The sequence below is a fragment of the Aptenodytes forsteri genome, unplaced genomic scaffold (genome assembly GCF_000699145.1).
Source record: "Aptenodytes forsteri isolate BGI_AS27 unplaced genomic scaffold, ASM69914v1 Scaffold534, whole genome shotgun sequence".
Classification (NCBI taxonomy): domain Eukaryota; kingdom Metazoa; phylum Chordata; class Aves; order Sphenisciformes; family Spheniscidae; genus Aptenodytes; species Aptenodytes forsteri.
In genome coordinates, this window is record NW_008795712.1 from 1,870,935 (window position 1) to 1,886,630 (window position 15,696).

A 15,696-nucleotide genomic window follows, 5' to 3' on the forward strand; every position below is an offset into this window, starting at 1 on the left:
CACGGGACAAGCCAAAGACAGTATGTTGTTGCTTCTATTTCCCCCAATGTAGAAAAAAGAAACACTGCTTCTGGAGGAGGGTGTCTGCTTCTGTCTGGGTGTCACCAGCCTAGGCCACATCTACATTCACAGAGGAAAAATTGGCCTGTAAGGTCCACTGACAACTGCATCAGTTCACTACCACAGTGATTAACAAGAACGAAACAACATTTCTCAACTCTGAAATGTGGTTTCTCACAGAGGAGCATGTCGGGAACAATCCTGTGAAGTCAGAAACCAAAAGGCAACCAACTCTTGCCCAGCGAGTAGCCAGACTGACAATTTACCTTGAGGCACTCAGTTCCAGCACATCCATCCTAACCATGAACCTTAATACAGACAGGAGGACTGCAAGGACCACAGGTCCCAGCAGAGGGTGTTATTTTGATGCACGTAAAGAGAATCAAGCGCAGCAAACTTCTTCCTGCAGTGCCTGCGGACTCTGCCTCCACTGATAAAGGTGAGCGAGCCATGCTGTGCAATGTCCTGTACATCATGGGCTGCATGGTCCTGCAGAACCACATTTTGCCTTCCCCAATGACTTCTCATTCTAGTTTGGGTGTCTGAGTGTCAAAACGGTACTCACCATCCACGGCATGTAGGTCTCTGTGCTCTTGGAAGCAGCTATAATATTTATATTTTTTCCCACATATGTCACACGTGTACCTAAAATTGTCTGTAGGAAGAAGAAAACAGGTCACTTTAGAAACTTTGAGGTAAAAGGCAAGCACTCCGGACAACACTGCTCAATCAGACACCCCCATGCAGTTACATTCATCCCACATGCTCTGTCAAATCTCTAAGGCACACAGACAACCACTGCTTCACAATGACCCCCGCATGCCCCACGCTATATGGCTTGGGGCATATTCTGATTTGTTATTTTCTGTTCAGGCAACTCTGCTCTCCAGTACAGCCTCCATAAGACCTCACAGCAATGAAGATGCAGAGCAGCAGGCGCTGCTGAAATCTCCTTTGGAAGTTCAGGGCTACAGTAGGCAAGTACTGGTCAGGATGGGGACAAACTGGCAGAACTAAACACAGAGTCAACATGTGAGCTCTTAGAAGTCAAAGTCTTAATATGACAACTACAACATGGACTGGATGTGCCTACACGCTCATGCCACACCTGGTTCTCACTGCTGCTGCTTTCTGACTACTAACTGCATCCAAGATCCTGTATGGGCACATTGTAACAAACAAAACCAAAGAGAACCAACAATCCAAAACACACAGGACAGTAAGGTGCTCAAGTGAACAAGAGGACTGATGGAGCCTGGTTTCATATATGTTTGTACCCTAGACCCCCTCCCTTCATCCCAGCAACAACAGACCCCCTTCACCACAGCTGAGTGGGGAAGACAGGCAGATGCAAAAAAGCTCGAGATGCTTAAGAATTCGTTTTGGTCTGACTGGGGACAATGAATGTCTTTGGCTCAGCTATCACATCAGTGTAAGAGGAAAATTTCACTTGTCAACTTGGTGGGGTTTTTCCATCTTCTGATATCTGACGTACACCTTGGGGTACAGACTGACATCCATAAGTAGTCGCCCCACTGCAACTTGCAGCATTGTACTTGTCAGCCGACCACAGTAGCTGATGGGTTGCGTGCTACCAGCCCATTGCAAACAAAGTAAAACACATCAGCTTGTGTGGCCACAAAGGATCTTGAAACTAATGTGTTCTACTTCACAACAGGAGCAAGCTAGGAGTGTACACCTCAGCTACCGTGGCTCCACAGATGAGCTGCCATTCAGTAAGCTCCCCTGCAATAGCTCAGTTGCTTGTATTTATGTATCCATACGATTAGCAAAGTTAAAGCCTTGTTTTTACCTCTTCCACACCGTGTTGAAACACACCAGAGTATGCACATTAAGTAAGCTTTTATTTTACTTCTTGATAATTTTATTTTTAAAAGAAATATATATTTTAAGCTAGTATGCATTAGTACAGTCTAATCGCTCACTTGGGTTCACTACTGCAGTCCATCAGCACATGGGGTTTCGACACTAAATGAAGAATCACTTTCCGCCCTTTATTCTGCTTGGCAGAATGAAAGTAGAAGCTATGGTGATCTATAAGAGAAAAATGCCAAGTATAAAAGGTATTAAACAGTCGGGCACTGGAACTTTACTTCTGCTACCAAAAAATATTTGTATCTTAATCAGAGCACAGCAATGCTAAGCTAGATCTAAGGAATTTTAAAAAGTCTAGGCTGAACAAGCAAGACAGAGCCCAGGCGTATATACCGAGATGAAAAGGATTCACTGCTTGACAGCGCACTGCTTAAGGAAGAGCAGGAGGTGAAGCAAAACATGACTGTGAGAACATTCAAGTGATAAAAGCACTTGCGGGTCACATTAAACTATGTTTAATTATATAACCTTATGCAGTCTCTTTCTGTGGTCATACAATGGTTCTGAGGGTCTCAGTCTACCCTGGACCCTTTTTGACAACAAAGAGAATCTAATGATTGCTGGTGAATAACTGTATACCTGTTGCAAAAAAAATACTGTCAATTATCAGCAAAGAAAATTCATAACATGTCATCAGTAATCAGTCCCGCATCACTGGGTGTCCCTTTTTGAAGTGTAATGAGCCATGCGGTAGATGAACTGAAGACTAATCCTTCAAAGGAGTACCAAATACCAAGCACTTTCAGTACCTCCATTTGGAAGAAGAAAACTATTATGACCTTAGTTTGGAAGAAAAGTGCTCAATAAATAAGAAGACTTGTTAGAAAAGAATAAAACTAAATGCTAGGTGCACCATCTCACAGACTCAAACAGGCATGGCTAGTCGTAGTTTCTGTAACTTAGGAAAGATTGTGAGGATCTCACTGCCAACAGCGGAGACTTGAGTAGCACATGCTGGGTATGACCACTTCCTTCCCTAGGCAGTGTGGGGAAAATGAAAACATGATAAAAAGGGACCCCAAGAGAATAGGGGTTTGCTTGTTTTGTTAGGGGACTGTTTTCCCTATGGAAGAATGACCTCCAGAGATTATAGTGAAAGAAGTCGTTATGAGAAGTAAGAATTTGTTCCAGCTGGTCTTGGTCCTAATCTCTTCCTCGACTCTTTAAAGGAGATAACACCCAGCAAACAGTGCCAAGTCTGAGAGACAAGGTTTACAGAGAATTCAGAAAGTATCAGGAGACTGCCGAGGTGTAGCTAAGCTCTGTACCCTCTCTGAACAACGGTCACTCTTCCAGGGCTGCACCCAAGTGCCAGACTTCTTCCTTCTTATCCAATAAAGCTGTCTTTGCTGACAGCCGTCGAATACTTCCAGTGCTGTTCCCAGCAGCAACAGCTTTCTTAGCAAGAAACTCACTGAGCAGAATTAGCCTGTATGCTACTACTTTTCCTGCTCTGGGTTGTAACTACTACACCAAGGTAGATTCCAGCTGCGGCACCATACCCAACATACATAACCACACAGCTTTCAATGGGAAGAGCTACAAGAGACTCCAAGTGCTCGGGTGTGCCTGCAAGCCCATACGAAACCCCCTATCCCTAAACCTCTGAAGAGATGGTACCAGACAGCCAAACTAATGTTACTTAAGCAAGTGTGCTCAGATTCAAGCTCTCTCCTATCGCGAGGTAGACATTAACACAGTGCAGCTCCACCAAAAGCAAAGCATACCAACAGGCACTATCAGGACTTAAGGAAAAATACAGGGAAAGATACTAATTAGCCCACCAGCACAGAGGTTCAGTGCTGTCCCTTACTGGTATTCAGGCAACAGTCCTGCAGAACACATCCTCGCTGCAAGCTGAACAATCACTGTATTATGCTGCTGCAAACCTAGAGTTTCAAAATGCTTAAAAGACATCTAGTTAAAAACCAAACTCCAGCAAATATCATTCTTCCTTCATGCTCGTGAGTCTTTCCAAGGAGAGCAGAGATTCCAGAAAGAGGTCTAAGGAGTAATGGCCTTATAGCCTTAGTCAGCCCACATTTAATCTCATGAAATACACGCACCAAAATACAGCATCACATCTTAACTAGAAAAAAAGGCAAGCAACAGCCTTGTTACAAGGCAGTTCCTCAGATATAAGGGACTGACATACTGAGATGGTAAACAGGCAGGTTTTCTGAGTACCCCAAGAAATAACTCCATGGGACCTCAAAGCATTTTTGACCACTCTGCTTGCAAGTGCACCTCCAGTAAAAGACAGGGAACGTGTCGCTCTTTTCTGCCCGTCTCCAGGGGCTGCTGCCAGCTGGCTCCTGTCGTGCTGTCTGTGTTCAGCAATGACTCGTAGTTGCTGAAATACCCTGCTCTAGGGATGATCAGCCAGGTCACCTTTCTTCCCAGATGTTGCATTAAATATTTTGAGATTTTTTAGTTGTTTTGCTTCAAATATTCAGCAGAGAAGAAAGCACATATTTCATTTCGGCAGGAAAGAGGGAGGGAAGAGAACACATGCCCAACAGTGGCAGGCAGAAGAAGAGGCTTCTTTCCTTAGGGCACTTGGCCCAGGGCCTCAGTGGATTTTGCTCTAGAAACCCAGGAAGGGAACAATAGCAATCAGAAATTTGTTGAAAGGTCAGGACTTCTGTATCACAAGCTAAAAATACAGATCACTTAACCCGCCCTTGTAAGCGCAGGAATCCGAAACCACAAAAACTGTGTACAATCTAGTTTCCACTGGGCTCAAAGAGCTCTGTGCAGCATCACAGAAACCCAAATTGGCAACAGTTACATACATCATACAGATGACATCCCTGCAAAGATGACAGCACATCCCATTAAGAGTCCAGAATGACGGGGTCTCCACACAGCAGGCTGCGGGAGCTTCTTAAGGACTTCTCCAAGGCGAAGAACGATTTTCACCTGACCCAGAATTCACACTGACCTTTCAAATGGAAGAAGCCACAAAAGCCACTTGGTAGAGGAACTCTCATGGCAACTAGACACTTTGCAGATACTCTTGAATCCTAAGTGATCCTGCTCTTATAGAGCACTGCACAAATAGCTGTCTAGTAGGGACAGCCTCAAAATATGGAAGGACAAAACTGCTGAAGGTAAATAGATAGCAAAAGCCTGCTGAATTATTCCTAAAATCCAGCAGTGTTCCAGCTCCCAGTCAACAAAAAAGCAGCAAAATTAAAAAGGAAAAGAGGAAGTCCGGACAGTAGCTACAGCATTACTTGTTTGGCTCCATGGTCAGGATGGCACCTTTACACCAAAAGGTCTGAGAATGGCAGAGGAAGGACCAAACTCCAGGAATTCCACGTTCCTGGCTCACCTCAGCAAAACAAAGTTTCCCAAACAGTTCATAAAGTCCAGCAGCATCTCTGAAAGGGGAGGGAGGCTGGATTTCTTACAGCTAAGCCCACTGCAATACATTTATCTGTCATCTATTTGAGGTTGTGATGTTTCTTCCCCCAAACAGGCTTTCCGGGTGAGGCTTATGTGACAACGAAGTACCAGCATTGTCCCTCCAACCACGGCCAGTGGATCGCGGGATAGTCCATGAGATGCTCTGATGTTCAGTTTCACATTCCTTAACTGTTTCCTGAAAATCTGCTGGCAGATGCTGGAGTCCTTACAAGTCCTGCTGGTGATAAACACAGAGGTCTGGAGCTGGTGAATGGCTGTGTAGCAGTACCTGAAAAAAGCATCATCTTTCCTGGGATGTCTGCCTCACTGAAAGGAACCATGAGCAACTCCAACACTCTTTAGTAACAACCAAAGACACCACGACTAAACCACCTGACGCAAAGAAACAGGAAAGGCTGGCATTTTCTGATATGTGCCACGTGCTTGTCACTGGGAAACACCTTTCCAAGCTGTATCCAGCACACAGACTACCTGAGCAGCCTCCCTAGAAGAAGACCTAGAGTGCAGCTACTGCTTCCTTACAACAGAGCAGGGAGCAAAAAAACACCTGGGACCCTCACTTCTTTCTGTGGATTCCACCCAGGGAAGCAAAAAGACAGCTCTGGAGAGAGGCTTCTTCTCCCTTTCTGCAGCCAGACGGGCACCTAGATGGAAAGGAACATATTTATGGCTTCCTAAGCTAGCAGGATATTCCCCGCGCAGGCTGACGGACAATTCCTTTGACCTAACCCTTCGGCATCTTTAGGGGCTTCCTTCTAGATGCTGGACTGGCGGTGGGGAGAGGTAAAATATAAGTTTGCAGACACAGAGCTTGCTGCCTGTAGACCTCCATCTACTTCTCGTTCAAACTGTGTTCTTGCACAGAAGTTAATGAGCTTTACACCTGCATTCTACAGCCAAGTAGAGAGTTGTAAGATCAGTCGCAATCTACATCAGAGCTCAACTTAAAGGTGTCTAATGGCAAAATTCCTTGAAAAGGGAGCAGGACTGAGCCCAAAGACAGCAGCAACCCCTTAACAGGATTAAAGTATCCAGAGTTACATTAGTAAGGATTAAATAATAATAAAATCCAGAAATTTGGAAAGGACAGAAACCCTCACACACAAAGGCACAAGCCAGCTCCTAAGTGGGGGTTAGGAAAAACTTTCCCTGTGGGCAAACTATTCCAAGATCACTCATTTCACGATCATTTACTTCCTTCCCACAAGTATTTGGCCTTTGTCAGGAACACAGGAGACATCTGGGCACACGCTGGCTTAAGCTAGCATGGTGCTTCCCATGCTTTGCAAAAGGGGGTCCTCAGGCTGCAAACTACCAAGCCAAGAAAAAGGTAATCCCAAACCCTCACACAGAGGGGCCAAATCCTTTGAAATTACCAAAAAATGGTGCAAGATGTTAGCTGACCCTTGAGTTGGCAAGGGGCTAAATGACAGGTGAGAGGGCATGGGGCCACAGGCTTGTGCTCAGTTTCTCGCTGAAGCGTTTCAGGGCTTAGTCCCAGCTCCTAAGAAGAGCTGTTGCAGATGCATTCAGAGGCTACAGGATTGACTTCACCTTACAGCATTTTTTAAGCTCCTTTCAAGTAGGTGGCCAGTGAATTCTACGAATTTTGTGATACTTTATCCAAACCACGTGTCAGCTGAATGTATCAGCACGATGGAGATTTAAATGCAGACCATCCAGGGCTGTATGTAATCCCTCCAGGTTTGGAAACTTGACGCCCAACTAGCAGGAAATTCCATACAGAGGGGAATATCCTGAATTAATTTCTGAAAGACAGCCCCCTTGTTCATAATAGTCTGATGGACACAGACTGTATTTTTTTTTAAACATTTTGGGGAAAAGGTGTTTTGGCTACTACTCACTGGATGTTGAGAGAGAAAAGACTTCCCAGGCATTCTCAGGATGTTACACATCAATGAATTTCCTTCTCCCACAGTTAAAAGTGTGTTAAAGTTGAGTCCACACAGACAGCAAATATCAGCAATTTAAAGTGAAAATATTACAGTGTTTTACGATTATCCCCAAAATCAGCATTATGAACCGGATATTCAGACTCCATGGCACAATTCAGACACACCAGACACACCAGAAGATCTAGTTTCATACTTTTCATTCTGGTGTCACTTCAGGGCAGTGTTGGATTCTTTTTTATTCAAATTGCAACCAAGTGTAAGATAAAGAATGTTGAAAAGAGAGATTTAATATGCTACAACCAGCAATTTGACAAAGAACAGCCTTAATCTTGCATAATTAAAAAAACAGGTGTACTGGTACATACCTAACTTGTTGATGGAATAAGATTTATTTTTCAGCAAGGATGCTGAATCTCCACTTTAAGTGAAAAAAACCTCAGTTCAGCCCACATTATGGAGCTACGCACAACACACAATAAAGGCCATTTTATTTTAACCTCCTTTTGGAATCAAAATGGTTTGGCTGGGAACATACATTACTTTATCTACTTCACAACTGATGTAGATGTTAAATGATGTAGCACTGAGAGTTCCATAAAGGAAAAGCAAGCCTCATCATGACTTTTTCCTACTCATTTGTCCTTGACCAGAAATTTTGTTCTTACTGTGATTTCCAGATGAGATTTCACAGGGAGTATCACTGCCTAGTTTCCAAAGTGGAAAGGAAAAGTGACAGTTAAATGACTGAGCAGCACTGAAGAAGAGATCCTGGCTCCATAAACCTTCATAAGGAACAAAACCAAATTAAAATAAACTAGGAAGCATGCAGAACCCTCCTCTCTACAATCAGCCAAGATAATCAAGAACTCTAACCTTTTTGCTTAGGTTGAAAGAAAGAGATCTTAAGAAGGTAATCTTTGTATTGCTCTGCCTTTCCTGGTTATAAAGATCCTTAGAAGTGAAAATACTGAGAACTGTGGTGAGGCAAGCTGGTTTACTCAACAGTACAGACTGCTGCATCTTTTTGATCATTTTCTTGGCTTACAAATGATTGGGATATAGTTTTCAAGAAATAAAAAAAATACTTGAAGTGTTTTGTTTTTTTATGTGCTATTCAGGTTTTTTGTTGTTGAAATGCCAACACGAAGCTCAGCAGACAAAGGTTCAGGCTGAAGGAAGAATTTGGAATAATTAATGGCATCAAAGTACACCTTTTCTCTTGCTAAATTTCAAACCATGTTGGAAGATGGAAAGTACATCCCTTCTTAATGAACGGTGGAGGGATGTATTTCTATCATCAATAAAGTTCTCCTGGCATTTTCAGGACAAACTGATGCATGACTGGAACAGTCTGGGATTACTAAAATTCTTATCCTTTTTTATTAGAATAAATATATTTCTCCATCAATTTTGCCGCCTAGGAACTCTGTAAGAGATTTGTTGCAAAGTATTAACATCCAGATTTCTGCAAATGTGGTCTATTTGGTCAGTATCTGGGAAAGGGGCAGAAATTTAATTTTTATGGGTGTAGCAGTTTTCTGCATAAGATCATGTGAAGATCACAGATTTATAGACAACTGGAAAGTCTCCTTGTCTAAAACCTTAGATTAAAACTACACACAGAGCAACTGGTCCTCTCCAGAGCTACAGAACTGCAGGACTTGCACGAACATCAAAACCTCCAGCATGACTGCATGTGTGTCATGCTCCTGAGCACACCTTACGTGGTTATAAGGCAGGACACCCAACAGGATACCCAAAGTGAGACATCCAAAAAGAACCCTTAGTATAACAGTTATGTCAGAAGAGCAACTTCAAATTTACCCTATTAAAAAACAGGTCTAGGAGCTGCTACCTACTTCACCCAGCCTTAAAAAAAGATGTTGGTGCTGTAATGTGAAGGCACTGAGTCAGAACTAGCAAACAGCAGCAGAGAAAGGCAAAGGGAAATGATCTCCCATGTTACAGAAAACCTGAGAAATTGCAGTGACAAACTCTCTCCCATTCCAGTCCTGCAATGTACTCAGAGAAGGAGAATGTAAGAGCAAGACAGGAGTAACCTGTGTTAAGGTGCAACGGAGAGCACTGCACCTTGCCAAAAAAGTCTTGTTCCAGGGGAGAATGAATGACCCCAGCCCCAGAGTTGCAGAGAAATATGTTTTTGTGAAAGGCAACAACTACAGCACTGAAGGAACGTATCTCAGGCCTTAAGGTCAAAATTTCTTCACACTGTAGATCCCAGAACTAAGTTCCTTATCATTTTCTTAATGTCCTCCTCCTGCACCAAAATTTATCATTCTTGGTCTCAGCCCATTGGTCATTTAAATTTGAAGATTAACATTTTCATCTATTTGTTAGGCTAATAGGAATCTAAAGAGACTTTACCTACTTAAAATGCAAACACATTAGAAAAATAAAATCCGCTCCCAAGGAGCGGGAGAATTATTAAATAATAACATTGGAAAAATTAATCACAAACTCGTAAATGACTAACCGTTCATTTTGGCATGTGTACGTGGGTGTGCACGCACACACACATCATTTACATTAGGCTTTTAATTGTGTAAGGCATTAGTAAGTTTTACCAAGCGCAACAGTGGAACTTACCATTTTTTGCTCTGTTACCCCCCAAAAAGTAAAAGGTAATCAAAAGCTAAAATTTACTTTAAGGAAACATTAAGGTTTCAAATTTGAATATTTAAAATTAATCAAGACATGGAGATGCTAAAGGTTCTTCCTTAACCTTAAATTAACACCAGCAAACCACTTACATATCTTTCCATCACTAGTCAGACCATGAAAATCACCGTAACCTGTATGCGCAAGGTCTGGGAAAGAAAACCTTCATTTTGAATATATTAATTTCATGGTTCAAATTCACAACCCTCAAAATGTTTTTGCACAAGCAAGGCGTTAGCACTATGCCTCCACAGTTAATGTTTGCAAGGCATATTCCAGCCCACATCCTTGCTTCTAACCTTGCACTGCTTTGTCAAATAAATTCCCTCTTAGCTTGAACTTTCTTATGCTTAGTCAGAGCCCAAAGGGAAATACGTTTTTAAAAGATCAGGCCAATCATGGTTTTATTTATGGGGTTGTGAAATATTTACTGTGTATTCCATTTTGGAAAAAAAAAAAATTGCAATTTTCTTTTTTCCTTCTTGTAACTAAATAATGTCACAGTGGAGACACACACTCCTCATGGATGCTGTCCTGTACACAGGTGATGGGTTTGAATGCATTTGCCTAAGGAACTGGAAAGAAAAACATTCTGTTTGCCACCTACAACATCCTCAGACCCAGACGAAAGTTAGTGTCCCCCCTACCACCGAATGTCCTACCTTAGCCCAGCATCCAATTACAGTCTAGCACACAATAAGCAAGTATGATACTACTATGAATGGGGAAGGAGAAAATAAAGCTCACAGATGACAGCACAGTTATATTTAATTTTCCAAAGACACGCCTCCTGACCCATCACCAATCTGATGAGAATTACAGACAGCTACCAGGAGTTGGGATATAATCACAAACTAAAACATATCTTGCACTGAGGTATAAATGCTTCGCTACATCTAGGTACTTGGTAAGAGGGACTGAAGAACTGGCAAAGAGAAATGACTCAGACATCATAAGGCACCCACTAAAAAACCGTGCCACAATGTGGGAGCTTCAAGCATGAGAGACCTGAACAGGTTGGCAATGTCCCTGGCAGCGAGCTCTGCTGTACCAGAGCCACGTGCTTCCCTCTAGGCTATGGCAAAGCCCAAACTTGGAGACAAGCTCTGAACGAGGGATGGTGATGGCACTCAGCTAGTAACACAAAAACTAAGAGATACTGGGTTGTCCTGCCTGCTTCATCACGTACATAGCTGGGACTGGAGTACCTCCTCTGAAGATCATTTTGGTACCTCTTGTATCATAAGGATATCTATCCTTAAAAGCAGTTATTTTTAACTCTGTGACACTGCAGCAGACACTGTGCATCCCTGCCTTCCTTGGTATTTGCTCTTATGTGACACAGCACAAGGAAAACGTCCCAAGTGGCTTTCCCTTCCCTAGATTGCACTGGTAGAACTGGTAGCCTTGGAGTTGAAATGCTTCTCAGCATTTTATAATTGTAGTTTGCAGTATGATTTTGGTCTACACTACAGCAGTCTGTCACTCAAGAGGAGAGGAGAGTGTAGTCCATCCATTTCTCAGTTTCTTCTTGAGGGCCAGTTTGGAGCTGGAGAGGATGCTAAAGCCTGGACTGTATCAAAAGAGCACAACTCTTCGTACCACCAGCTGTGCCCTGTTTTCCCTGGAAGACATATCTGTGTTTCTCTCTTTGTAGGATACCAGTATCTGTGTAAACCTTCGATTACACAAACTTTGTACCCCCAGTGCAGTAACACAACTCACTTCAATAGGGAAAGCAATGCATAATACATTAAAAAGTTGCTATAAACTTGGAAGGGTGATCAAGTCTGGCCATAGAGGGAAAGACAAGACTTCAGTTTAATTGCAGCAAAGAGGAGTTACAATTGCCTACTGGCAGAAAGTCCCACCCAGGTCTAGCAGCGAAAGCACTGAGAAAGCCCTCACATCTGAGAGGTTGAGGAACTGTCTGCACAGCAAATTTCTGAAGAACACGTTAGAAAAACAACCTTAAGGATGTTCTATCTATGAAGCAATGAAACCTTTTGGAGCCCAAATCTACTTTTAAAATTCTCGCAAGCTTACAGCTATCAATGTGAGCTTGCAAATTTTTGTCAGTGACAATCACCAATTTCATCTAGCCATTTTTACCCTGCCTTTGTGCAAGGGGAAGGAGTCCTCGAGAGAACTAGAAGGAAAAGTGCATTCAAATGCTAGCTCAGTCATGAACTCTAGTTTCACGAGCAATCAGCAGCTACAATGTACAGACACTCGCTGCCCTTACATACAGTCTGTATGCCAGAATGCCAGTTAACTCAGTGCCTTGCAGCAGGCTATGAACTTGTCTCTTGCACAGTCCTTCCAACGCTTCTCACAGCAGGGTCCCTAACTCAGGCAGCTCCTCCAGTAAGACCCATCACTGACCCCAGCACATGCCCCATTTACCTGACCACAGGGGAGTGGCTTTTCCTCCCTCAGGAAAGCACAACTGAAACCCACCTCTCTGTGGGAGACAAGAGGGAGGATACAGGCTGCTGCTGTGCCGGGCATGGGAGTTACTGCGCCGCAGCTCGGCTCTGCGGCTGCTCCTGCTGCAGCCGTGCTCTGCCAGCTGCCACCAACTCCTGCTCCACAAGGTGCTCCTGCTCAGGCGGGGCTCCAGCCTCAGTGAGGGTATGACACTATTTCAGGTCGGCCAGTGCCTCCCACCAGCCCTGCTGGCCACGGCTTGGACGTAGCTCCTCTCCCATCTGTATTGCTGCTGTCCTCAGCCTTGCCTCAGGCACACAGGGGCTGCTGCTCATCCTCGGTTCTGCCAGTTCCCATATACCTTTCTCCACAATGGTCTGTCACAGGATCATTAAGAGCTCTGGTAAATCATTTTTTTTCCAGTAAATACAGTCACTCCTCTGTCCCCTTCAAAGGGCCACATGGAGATATTCCTGCCTCCTTCCAGGAGAGGTTCAGGCAGGACACTCTCTCTTTAGTGCCAGAACTTCCCACCCACTCCGGAAAAACTTCACATCACGATGGTCTGGGAAGAGCCGCTCATTGGGCTGCGTGGAGGTGATGTAACATCATCACAGAACATCCAGAGACCACTTTTTGCCCCTCCTGCAACCTGGTAACACAACAGGGCGGTCTGAAATACCTGGTAAATATCATCACCTGTGAGACGGTAATACTAATTTTAAAAAATTATTTGCAAACAGGAAAAAGGGGTTCCAACACAACAGAAAGGCCAACAGACACAAAGAAAAAACAGGGATCAGTCTTGGGATTTTGTGGGATCTGGCCCAGGAGTTTTCAACCTATGGGGCTGGCCACAGCAAGCATAAATGTACCACGGAAATTGCTCCCGTTTATGCTAGAATTTAAGGCATGAGTGAAGGAGGCTGTCGGGTGCTGCCAGGCAAAGGATGTTCTGGGCTTACAGACAGGATTTATATGCTGTGCTCTCAGGCATCTCCCAAGTGGTGGAGTACACTGAAGAGCTATGTAGGAGTAACCTGCTGGCAGCATGAGCACAGGGATCTGCTTTTGAGAAACAGCACAAAATCCAGCTTTGCCTCTTAACAGAATTGCATGTACAGAAAAGCAGGAGATGGAGACAGAAAGAACGGGATCTACCAGAAAACAACCATTAGTGGTCTTCCAACCTCCAGCAAATGTCACTGAACTGCCATAGTAACGAACTGCAACACCGCTAGGAATGAAAGCAAGCGGAGCATTTGAACTGGGTTGGTAGTGGAACTGAGCAAATTTCACACTCATGGCTAGTACTGCCTGTGAGCACTACCTGCTTTTAAACTACATCTCGCTTGTCATGGTCCTCAAAAAAATTGTTACCAGGACAAGAGAACAGAGCAAACCACACTCAAGCAAGCTCCCCTGAACTCAGCCAACCTGACTGACACACTGGAGATGAATTCAAGGCTCCCCAAATCACCTCTTCCTGATTCTTCCCACTTTTAACAGCATTTTATTTAAAGATTCCAGGAATGGCAAGACTCTTCCCCACAATATTAATCAGCATTGCTCCATCAGGCTCAGGACTTCTCCCCTGAGAAGAGGAACGCTTACTAAGTCTCAAATAGCTAACCAGACATACGTGAAGTTAATACACCAGCTACACTTTAAGAAACCTTCAGCTTTTAACAATTCTTCCCCTCCCATTTCTCTGTGCATTTGTTTTCAGCTTTCTTTCACAGGGCACAGAAATGCAATCCAACAGCGTAAGGCTGTGCCCAGCAGACAGGGACTGGGCTGCAAGCCCAGAGACTTGCGCTCTCTTCCTTTGCCACTCGCTCACCGGTTGCCTCTAGCAAGTCACTTTCTGTGCTGCTTCCCCGCCTGCCTGCAGAATACCAAACTCCTCTGTAAAGTGATCCAAGGCTCATCCAGGCAAAAGGCTTGGAAGTACTAGGGACTAGTAACACTATTTGCTCTACTTGTTAACATTTGGTATTTTGAAAACAGGTATTAAAAGGTCATTGGTAAGTTGTAATTAGGCAAGTGCCATATTAACCGTTGCCAGAGCAACCTTAATTCTGTCCTAGGCTGGTCCAAAGAGACAGAGACACTATTAGAAAAAGCAGTAGTGAGCATGTAGACAAAAGCTTGGGTGCTTACGCACTCCCAGATGAATTAAGGTTTCATGGGCAACCCTAAAACTCACAGTCTAATTTTGAGTTCTGCAAGCCAGTTATGGTTATTTTGGAGATGATCGTGTACACAAGTTCCTCTTTCCTACAGAAAAGAGTAAGAATAATACCAAAACCCAATAGCCTGAATATTACAATCCATAATCTGTAGCAGAGTTACAGATCTGGAAACAGCAAAGGCTACCACACTCTGGAGACCAGGGCTGTGTTGGTGGAAGCTCATACTCCCCTCTACCTCCTGGGGATAAGCCCAGAAACAAGCTGTCAGCATGGACACCATCCTGGGTTTTCTTCCTAACCCAACTGCAGCTCCCAGGTGTAGGCACTGCCATGGGTAGGACTGCTGATCCAACACTGGGGCCAGCCTAGCTCTTAAAGCTATTGTTCCCAAACTGTGGGTGAACTGAACACAATTTGCTTCATGACCCAGCACAGTGCAAAAACCTGTTCATGTCAGAGATGATGCTTCCCACAGCCGTGCCTCTGGCACACTGTCCCTGCTGGTGCAGGGCTTGTGGACCCCTGCTTCCCAGTGGTTTTATTTAGCTATCTGTCAGGTTGCCAAGAATTTCCCATGGTATGTGAGCAGCAGGAGGGCGACTGTTTTTACAAAGTTTGGAACTCCCCTAAACATGACAGGATGGAGAATGATGGCGCAGATCTAACCCAAACACCTTCTTCCCTGTGCTGGTTTTGGCTGGGATAGAGTTAATTTTCTTCACAGTAGCTAGTATGGGGCTGTGTTTTGGATTTGTGCTGGAAACAGCGCTGGTAACACAGGGATGTTTTCGTTATTGCTGAGCAGTGCTGACACAGAGTCAAGGCCTTTACTGCCTCTCATCCCGCCCCACCAGCGAGCAGGCTGGGGGGGCACAAGGAGTTGGGAGGGGACACAGCCGGGACAGCTGACCCCAACTGACCCAAGGGATATCCCACACCATATGGCGTCATGCTCAGCATATAAAGCTGGGGGAAGAAGGAGGAAGGGGGGAACGTTTGGAGTGATGGTCTTTTGTCTTCCCAAGCCACCGTTATGCGTGATGGAGCCCTGCTTTCCTGGAGATGGCTGAACACCTCCCTGCCCATGG

General features: G+C 44.3%; 1 protein-coding gene across 1 annotated transcript in view; it reads right to left on the reverse strand.

Annotated features, from left to right (window-relative positions):
- ZNF618 (zinc finger protein 618) overlaps positions 1 to 15,696 on the reverse strand; it is a gene marked incomplete at its 5' end in the record, with an annotated part of 90,386 nt that overhangs the window by 38,519 nt on the left and 36,171 nt on the right. Inside the window, one exon of the mRNA XM_009283450.2 lies at positions 626 to 715. Coding sequence (XP_009281725.2) covers positions 626 to 715 — 90 coding nt within the window. The remainder of the gene's footprint in view (positions 1 to 625; positions 716 to 15,696) is intronic.